The sequence below is a fragment of the Emydura macquarii genome, unplaced genomic scaffold (assembly GCF_026122565.2).
Source record: "Emydura macquarii macquarii isolate MOO-44397 ecotype Brisbane River unplaced genomic scaffold, CSIRO-AGI_Emac_v2 contig_1790, whole genome shotgun sequence".
Classification (NCBI taxonomy): Eukaryota; Metazoa; Chordata; order Testudines; family Chelidae; genus Emydura; species Emydura macquarii.
In genome coordinates this window covers 16894460-16904886 of record NW_027131927.1, presented here as the reverse complement: position 1 = coordinate 16904886, position 10427 = coordinate 16894460, and the positions used below count along the sequence as shown (strand labels likewise).

The window sequence follows — 10427 nt, the reverse complement described above, 5'->3', positions numbered from 1 at the left end:
ACACCCCTAGAAGGTGGGTCCCAGGGCAACTGTCCTGCTTGCCTGCCCCTAGAACCAGCCCAGGGTAGTAGCTTTTGTAACACTGATCCAAGTCACCTGACCGTGGCCAGGAAATTAAGTTCACTCTCTCTTTCTGAAATCCCTGTATCACACAATTACAATTCCAGTGTTGCTTAATTGCTCTGATTGTTCCTAATGAACAATTGGATTTGAGAGGCATGAAGGTGCTACTGTTGCAGCTCTGATGGGAGTGTAGAGTATTTTGGCATGGAGATTTGTTTTTCATCAAGGAGTGGCAGTCATTTGACAAAAAGGGTTTATGGAGCTGGAAAGGAATTTTGTCTGGCACTGGATTGCACATGACTAATTTTAAAAAGACAGTCCCACAACATACTACAGCCAATACTAATCATTTTTGAAAGCTGTACCGAAAAGATATTTGATTCAGACACTATATGCATTAAAATGTTTAGGAGCTTCTGACCAATGGTATTACCAGCCTCAAGCATTCAAAAATAATGAGATTTAAAAAATAATGATTTTGGGACTCTTTATTTGCCTCTGTCTCTTGAGCCTTTAGGAGTCACATTCTCAGGCTTTTTCAGCAGCCATGAGTGCTAGAAATTACTTGGTTTTTAAATGAAAGCTCTAATTCCAGAAGTTGGTTTCTTTCTTAACTGCCAAAGAGTGCAAAAGTACAGCACACCCGCCCCATCAAGATAATATTATCTGTTCACTAATTATAGTGCTTAAAATATCTAGCTGTGACTGGACTTCTTACTTTCAGGTTGTCTTGCCTTTTTTCTACCCACCTTGTGGTCACACAAGATCCTGCGGCCACAGTCTCTCAGCCCATGAGTCATAACAAAGTAGGTACTCACACCTGTTTCACCTGCCTTAATCAACAGCACAGAAATGTTTTTTTCCGAGAGCACCAGGCAGTACTTTTCCGTCAAAGGAGTCTTTTTTTATATCCTCTGTGTTTCATTTAGAACACTTGTTATATGTTAACTGCCAGACATAAAATATAGCTACAGCAATTGGTGAAAATCTTAGATTTGATAGAAGAGGAAATACTGGAATGAAAAAAGTTATTTCTTTGAGCTGGTTGGAAAATAAGACGTTTTGCTGCCTGAAGGAAAATTTCAAGTTTTTGGTGAAATAAAAATCAAAAGCCAAAAATATTGCAGCTGAAAACCAAAATACTTCACTTCGGAAATGTCTAGGTAGACTGTACCTCGTGGGAGTTGCAATTTGGGTGCCTCAAGCTGCCATTCTCCTCTGTAGGCTGCATTCTCTAGCCAGACTACATCCCCAATGATGCACCATGGTCTCTCCTTTTGGTAAATGGGGTGGTACATCTGGAGGATCCTCTGGATGTGGAGCATCATTAGAGAGGTAAAATACAGCTGGGTGGCTCTGCCCTTAGAGAAGCATGAGGCACCTAAAACACAACTCCCATGAGGCACCGCAGTGACAATTTCTAATCAAAATATTTTGGTTTTAACCCAAAGCCATTTTTTTTCAGTTTTAGGGTATTTTTTTCATGAAAAATGTCTGGTTTCTGTGGAAAATTTCAGCCTGTTTTTTCCACAAAAAATTATTTTGGACAATACCCAATTTTCCACCGGAAATATTTTCTATGGAACATTTTTGCCAATCCTATTACTTCTTCATCTTATAATGGAAACTTCTTTGCTTCTCTATCACCACTTTCACTGATAGTATAAAAACTGGACAATATGGTAGAGGTTCAAAGTGTGGGGAGGGGAGTTCATAAAGTGAAGAAAGCAATACATTTAAATCCTATGTTGGAGTGATCATGGTCAAAAAAACATGGTCAAGCCCTTTCATAAATCTATTCACTGATGAAGAGAAAATTCTACCTCCGTCTACTGGAGGATGAAATGCAAATATTGCTGTCAAATGCACTTTGACTGAAGAGACAGATAGTCCCAACTGCTGTAAAGATAAGAGGTAATTAATGTTACTGGAATCAAACATGGACGTGGAATGTAATCTTTAGACAGCCCATAATGAAAAATGTTTTCGTTTGGCAATATACGAAGTGGGTAATTTTCTACTCTGAAGATGCATGCTCTGCACCTCCAGATATCATCCAGTCCCTGAGATACAGAGAGGCTGGGTTTGGGTGGAGAGTCAGACTATGACTCTGTGATACCATCTTCCTGAACTGAGAGTGTGATAAATTAATGATTTGACAGGAGCATTAGATCTGACAACCCAAACTGGCCAGGCCAGTTGGGACCCACCAGTATAACTCAGTCCTTTCCTTGCCTTATTTTCTGTAACACTCTTGGAATCAGTGGAAATGGGGGGCAAGTGTACATGAGGTGTGACCAACTCATGAAGGTGTCTGCTAGAAAACCAGGTCACTTTCCTGCTTGAGAGCAAATCATCATACATTTCCTGTTTTGAACTGTGGCAAATAAACCTGGCTGGGGGAAGTCCACGTTCTTGAAACATTTGGGAATTAAAAAATTCAGTACTATTCATGGGATGAGTACAATTTCTTGCTTAGTGAGTCCACTAGACCGCAGTTCTCTCCTGGGAGGAGGAGGAGAGCTGTGACACCCATGTGATTCTGAATGGATCACTCCCAAAAGTTTCCTGGCTTCTTGGCAAAGCAGGCCTGATCTCTTTGCCTGTTTAGATAATGTGTGTCTGTGACATTGTCCCGGAGAACTTGGATTGAAGAATTCTTTATGATAGGAAGAAAAGCTTTGCAAGCTAATGTCACACCAGTCCCCTTAACCAACAGATTAATTGAAGCAATAGCAAGTACACTAAGTATAAACAAACTAACTACCAACTATCAGACTAATTACTAAGTACCAAGATTACTAGACAGGGACACTATGTTGCTGGAACTCACTGCTGAGGTTAGAGGCTTGGGGTCTCTGTGCTCTTTATGGGGGCGTGGGGGGCCCAGGGATGAGACACAAACTTATTTTAAAAAATAAAATAAATGCAAGTTGATATTAGTGTATAGTCTCATGACTCCGAGAGCTGGAAACTAAAGAAAAATACCAACAGTAAAATCCTGGCCCCACTCAAATCAACACTTGCCAAAGTGGCAAGAGTTGGGAACACTGCATCGCCTGCCATGGAGCCAGACTTTTAGCCAACACTTCCTCTGTTCCTTCTTTTTTATTAGACAAGGCTGAGGCTGCAGGAGGAGGAAGCCAGAGTTCTTTGCCCCAGGGGCATGGAGAACACTCCCTCTCCCCTGCCCTCAAATGGGACAAAAGGCTGGCGGAAATAGGAGTGGGGTAGGGTGGGTCTTCATTTCCTGGAGGCTTCTCAGTAGCACCCCACCCCACACACATCAACGAAGAAAGGCCGCTTTCAGAGATACTAATCCTTCCCCCTGGGCAACTTTGCTTTCCTGGGACAGTGGGAGCAGGGAGCCGAGTTGGTGCAGGTAGTGGGGGCGAGTGCTGACAGTTTCCTCTCAGGGCAATGCTGGCACAGCCGCCGTTCGCGGAATGATCATTCCCTTGAGCTACAGTGAGCGTCTGGTGGTGCCAATTAATCCCTTTCCCTGGGGGATGCAGCCGCTGTGAGACTGGGCTAAGAGTCAAGAGCGCAGCTGGGAGGGTGCTAGGGCGAGGTTGGAGGGAGCTGATGGGACTCCCAGGACTAGAGCGAAGGAGTGTTTTACCCCACAGCTCTCCAGAGCCGGCTCTCTCCATTTCAGCTCAGTCCGATCCAATCGGGATACACACCACATCACTGCTGTGCTGGCGGGAGAAAGGACCTAGTGGGGACAGCCAGAGCTGATGAGGAGTGGGTGATAGGCCAGGCCTCAGCTCTGTGGGAAGAGCCCCAGTTTAATTCTTGGAGAAATTGCTAACTGTCCGCTCTCCAGGAAGAAAATAAGGATCCTTAGGAGAATTAGTCAGGCGTGGGACGCAGACCTTTGGCTGCAGCGTTGACTGGCTCCATTTGCCTTGGGGATCAAATCAGGGTTTATTTACCTCCGGTACTAATCAAATTCCCGACAGAGGGGCCAGCGGACCCAGCCCAGCCCACATCGGGGCATTCTTAAAGGGAAATGTAGGGGGTGAGAGAAATCCGCTCTATTCGCTGCATGTACACAGGGGTTTGTTTATTTTGCATATGCCAAAAAGAGAAAGAAACACACATTAAAACATTATGGAGAAGAATGAGCCGGATCCACAGCTCTCAATGGAAAGCATGAGACGGGCAGCTGGCCAAGCCACTGTGAATTCAATCAAACGTACAAATAACACATCAACCTTCAACATCTTTGCCCATCTGTGTCTGTCTCATGCAGGCAAAGGATGGCCTGGTTTCCTGGGATGTCCTTGGTCTCTCTGGGAAGCATCAGCAAACTGGGCATGGCATTCTAGCACCTTTCATTAGGTGATGCTGTTGAAAAAGTGACAGGTGTTTAACACCACAACACACACTTTACACGCTTGGGAGATCGTGCGTTGCTGCACTGCAGAACCGCGGAGTGATACTTCTGAAATGAAAACAATCACCATGGGGCCACCTACAGAGTCTGGAGAAGGCTCAAGCATCACGGCACCAGTTATCCTTACAGTCAGAAGTGCAGTAGGTACCCGAGGTGCCTCGAAATGGATGCGTTTCGACTAATCACCAGAATACTATGCCAACCCTCAGACAACAGAGCAGCCTGGTCTCCTTTGCCAGTGTCTCCCTTACCCCATGAAGGCAGCATCATTTCTTTAAATCACATCAAACAATAAGCGTTCTTGCCACAGAATTCCTTAAAGGAGATCAACAAAATTCAGACAGACTCATGATATTGGAGTTGCTTATCGTCTGAGATTACTGCAACTGAAAGAAATGAGAGAGAGAGAAAATCCCTCCTCTGCTTTTTGCAGTGTTTACTGTGGGCATGTGACAGCACTTGGTTCTGATCACTTCCATTCCTCCCTCTGCATAGTCGGGATCAACTTTTCAAAAGTACTTAAGGGCATCTCTGAGCGAGCCTCCCAGGCCAGACCACCCCCTTACGTCGGTGGCGCTCAGACCAGAGAAAGTGGCTGTGTCGAGCTTGCTTTGACTTTGTGACAGGCTGGAGCCCAGCTCACGCATGGGAGGAGATGGGCTCGAGAACCCCAGCTTCAAGCCCCAGTGGCAACCTCTACCCAGCTATTTTTAGTCTGCGGCCCCTGGCTGGCCACCAGATGCCATGTAGACACATACTCCTAAATCACTTAGTGTAAGTCCCAATGACTTTCAATTGATTTTTCCATTAATTGAAAATAATAATTAGATGGACACACTACTAACGCTGAGACTTTCAAAGTGACCTGGAACTGGGTATCTAAATCCTTTTAGACAACTTGGAAAATTACAGCCCAAGTTCTTTTAATCTCCATAAGAAACTACTGTGTTAGGGGAAAGCCCCTCCTGATCAGAGCGGGGGAGGAAAAAATGCTGGTTGTATGAAAATCAGAATATAGCCTATAAACATAGAGTTAAATTGTGGCCCCATTGATGTCTGTGTGAGTTTTGATATGGATTTCAGGAGGGCCAGGATTTCAGGTGTTTGAAGTCAGTACAAGTAGAAGCTAACTCCACTTTGAGAAAGAAAGAAAGAAGGAAAAAATTATAGCTGAGTGTATTAGGTGAGTGGCAGTACGCTGGATTTAAAGCATAGCTCTATCATTTCTACTATAAAATAGCAAATCCAGTCAAAGAAATGCTAAGGGAAAGTCATTAGCTGAATGTCCCCATAACCATTCACATGATAATACAAAAGAATATAAAGGGATATTAAAATAAATAAAAGTTATAGAAATCTACTAGTTACACCGAGGTAACTACACAGAGTTTTGGCACATTTTTTATATTTAATTCATTAATAAGGATTTTGATTGGAATTATATCTAACGCCCCGGTAATCTAGGAAGGGGATTTACCCACAGCAACGTGACTCACTTTGCCAGAGCATCTTGCACACTTTGGGACTTTCCTCTGACATAGTGCACACCCCAAGATCGTATATAAGCAGGATACTTACACAGCTCAGACATCAAAAACCTTCTGAGACAAGAGAGCTCACTGCTCCTTACAGCCAGAGCCAGAAGAATCAAGGAAGAAAACTCCTGTGTTACCATGAACGGCAAGATTGTTGTTGCTGTCTTGGCTCTTTTCCTAATCTACTCAGCGGTGTCAGAAGGTAAGACCCTTCCTAAAACTCAAATGACTTTGCTTATGCAGATATGCATGCTCCCACAGAGAGACATTTTTAGGCTTAATTTAAAAAGTTGATGTCTTATTACACGTTTTCAAATGATCTTCATTTTCAGCAACTTCTGCCTTTTAGAGAGCTGTGAATCAGTAACTGCTCTGAAGAGCTGCTGACACCTTGTGGAAAGTTTTGAGAAAAATAGTCTACTTACTATAGAAAAATATGCTTCTGTATCATATTTACTTTATGCTTTTTAGTTTCCCCCTCAGTCTCAGGACATTTGGCTGAATGAAGACGGGGTCTTACTAAAATGTTCATCTGTGCCTCTTGCTTCTTCCCTATATGAAGTCATCATCTTGTTTGTGACATCAAGTTGTCTCAGACACAGGATTATGCAACTTGAAGTGGAGAAAGCAATAGGAGCACACACCACATGATCAGATATTCCTCAAAACTGATGAAAAATAAGGGGCCAGATCTTATCCTCAGTTACAATTATGTTAAACCTAGATTTAAAATAATGTAACTAGATCAGAATCTGGCCAACTAAGAGCAGATTTTAAAACAAAATTTGTGACTTAGAATTGTCTTTTAAAAACAAACAAACAAAAACCAATAAAACAACCCAAACATTCCTTGCAGCAGCAACTGATCTTTCATTAATTCGAGGTTTTAGGGAGCTTAGCAGGGAGGACAAAGGTAACCTTTTAGCCAAGACCCTTGTGAAAAACAGAGAGCAAGCATGTCTAATCAATAGTGCAACAAGCAAAACCAAGTGCTCTGCTTCATGTGTATAGATGGCGAGATCCTCAGCTGACCGAGACACAACCCTTGTTCTTTTCCAGGTCTGAGCTTGGCAAGGATGGGAAACGAGCTCCGATGCCAGTGCATAAGCACACATTCCACGTTCATCCACCCCCGGAACATTCAGGACGTGAAGCTGATCCAGAGCGGGCCTCACTGCCAGGACGTTGAAATCATGTAAGCATTTCTGCAAAATTCTATCCCCTGCTCACCTAGGAGGAGGAGACAGCTTCGCATTGTGTGGGTTTAGGAGTTTTCAAAGGGGCTGGGAAGACTAGTCGGCCCACACCACCCTGGAAGATTCCTGAATAGTGATGTTTACACTTTCTAAACACATTATTTTAGGTATTGTGCTATGCTTTACATAGTCTCCAGCACTTTTGGGGTGGGAATTACACATCCTAATGGGGAGTAATGGGCATGATCTATAAATTGCTAGAACCCACAGTAGAAGGGCTGCTAAACTTAATCCCCAATAAAACATTTCAGTCCAATTCCTGCAGTCCTTTTGCAGCTAAAACTCCCACTAAAAATCCTAATTTACCCCAGTGTAAGAGAAGAAGTAGGCCCATTGAGCTGATCTGGGCAAGCTATGATGAAATAGCAAACAGTCCTACTGACAAAGGATCTTGGGCCTGCGCTGGCTCCACTCACTCCATAGAAAAACTTCCATAGACTTGAACGGTACAGGATCAAGCCCCAAATGTGGCAAGCCTTACTCAGATAAAATTCCCCACTGAGTAAATAGGAAGTTTTCCTGAGGGAGGAATGCATGATTCAGCCCTTTATTTAAAAATCATTATCACTGCACAGACATTTTATATATACATATACAGAGAGAGAGACCAATACCAGGAAGTGTTCAAAAGACTTGAATGCATATATATATAGGGGGAGGCAGCTTTTCATTTCATTTTTGTTTTTTGCACACATAGAACATTTTTACCCAAACAAATGATATAGGGAAAGATCCTTAGCTAGGGTAAATTGGTGTAGCTGTAGTGAAGTCAACAGAACTATATCAATTTATACCAGCCACACCTATATTTTAAAAGGTTGACGGATACCATGATGAGTGTACAGAGACTCCACCAAGTAAATAGATTCCTGACTGTCTTTTTTTCCTTCTTTGTAGTGCTACTCTTAAGAACGGCAGAGAAGTGTGTTTGGACCCCACTGCTCCATGGGTGAAGATAATCATTAAGGCAATTTTGCAGAAGTAAGTCATTCATTCTCAATTAGAACCGTTGCATGAAAAGTTACTTTCAAAGAATAACTAGATGGCTCCTTAGCACAAACTGCTTGAGTGTTACCTCTCCTCCGGGAATAGCAAGCTTTCCCAAAACTTGTCTCTCTCAAGCCAATAACTAAATAAATAAATAATATCCTACCTTAAGGGTAGCCTTGTAGTTAGATTATGGGATCAGCTTCTTTTTCTGTTCCCTGCTGCATCCTAGACGTCCTGTGTGATCTTGGGCAAGTTATTGATAATGGCTATATATTCTGGGCAGCTGTCACTCCTCCTGGAGTCAATGGGACTCACAGGTGCTCAGTGCTTCTGAAAAATCTGGCCCCCAAGGCTGCTTCCTTTTGGTGTAAATCAAGAGTAACTAGGTCAAAGTTAATGACATTTCATTGATGTGGTTGAGAGCAGCCTCAGGCCCCAAGAGTTCTCAGAGTGGGTAGCAAGATATGGACTCACCCTCAAGCAAGGGTGCTTATCAAAATGTGGGCCTCACTCTCTTTGTAGCTCAGCTTCCCCATTGGTCAACAGGGGCAGAAATAGTCTCTTAATGGGTTTGAACAAGTGAGACCAACACCCTCGCTCTTGAGCTCATGTGATTTGAACGAATGATAATTGTTTCATGAACAAGTTTCTAAAGTGTTCCTTTTCTCCCCCTCTTTACAGAGCTCAAGACAAAGATGAGACAAAGCGCTAAGAAAATCCAAAGAAAGATCACTGATTTTCTCTAGTTTTCCCTTGAAGGAACCATCTCTGTGAAAATGCCTATCAATCTGCAAGCAACCCACCTCCCTTTATTGACATGTTTTCAGGCAGACTGTAGCTAGCAGTATTTATTTCCTATTTATGTATTTATTTATTGAGGAATATCATTTTAAGAAAGACTTTTATAAAGGCTGTTATCTATGGGATAACGCCACTCACTGAAGTTGAAAACACTGGATCGGGAAAAGTGATTTGCTGATGGAGATGAAGACCCTTTGGAAACCATCTAAGCTGAACACAATTGGATGAGTGCAATGCACTTACAGCACAGCTGTATTTATATTAACCCTTGCCCTTTTGCTATTAGAGTGGCAAACGGGCAATACTTCCTCTCCCTTAATCTGGTATGTTGCATCAACAGCACCCTCAGTGATAGCCTGCCCAAGGCTAGCTACTGAATGGGACATAGTGGCTTTCAGAAATGAAGCAGGCTGAATCAGCAAAAATGCATGAGGCAGCATTTCCAGTGCTGTCATCTTGGGGACATTATTTATTGTGCTGTAGCATATCAATGTTTGGTATATATCTATATATATTTTAAAAGTTAATATTTGAGTAGAAAAACTCAAACAATATTTATTTATTTCGATTCATCTCGATTTTTTTCTAATATGCTAATTCCTTATGCAGATAGACTATTTCAAGTTCCTGCTGTTGGGTGTGTAAGGATTTTGTTATGTTAATTATTTTATGTATTTAATTCAATGAATGGAAAAATGTTGAGGCTCATGTTCCAATTTTCTCATTCCTGTGTGTTTTGGAATTCAATCACTTTTACATTAAAGTGTAAGCTTTAAAAAAATCAATGTATTCTCTTTCTTAGTTGTTGGCACTTGGCTTGATCTTTGTTATATCTACCCAGTTTCTGGAGCCAGGTAGAGCTCAAATGCAGATATGCAGCAGGTGGAAGTAACCTAGTTAGGGTTAAGTTGGCATTTCACAAAATGATGGCCAAAGGCGAGCTCAATGAACAGAGGGTAGTAGAACCAAGTGGGCCTGGCCTGAGATAGATAGGGGACTCTGTTGGCTCCATGCTATGTCCATGCTATGTCTCCTAGCCTTCTTCTATGGGTACTCCATGAAGTTTGGTCTCCACAGTTCTGAAAGGGGTGAATCAATGTTGGGGGTATGGGGATTGCTGCTCTTCACAGCATCATTTCTCCTATTGAGCTAATGGGCAAATCTGTTGAGTGCAGATATTGTCCCAGGGAGGTTAAGTAGAGGAGGTGCTCCTGGCATTGTGAGTCTGATGGGGTCAGTGACGCATTTGTTTTCAGACAGATATGTTGTTAGTAGTCAGAAATATTTTAGCTTTGGCCTTTAGAAAACTGCAGTCTGCTTAAACAAGAAACTTGCCAATCATTGTTGGAGTCATAGGAACAAAAGGACTATCCTGACTTA

At 42.5% G+C, this 10427-nt stretch overlaps 1 protein-coding gene across 1 annotated transcript; it reads left to right on the top strand.

Annotated features, from left to right (window-relative positions):
• Positions 1-6079: 6079 nt before the first annotated feature.
• On the top strand, positions 6080-9744 carry LOC137159172 (interleukin-8-like). Its single transcript, XM_067557371.1, has 4 exons — positions 6080-6202; positions 7060-7195; positions 8154-8237; positions 8928-9744. The coding sequence occupies exons 1-4, from the start codon at positions 6139-6141 to the stop codon at positions 8956-8958; spliced, it is 315 nt and encodes a 104-aa protein (XP_067413472.1). The 5' UTR covers positions 6080-6138; the 3' UTR covers positions 8959-9744.
• Positions 9745-10427: the final 683 nt, after the last annotated feature.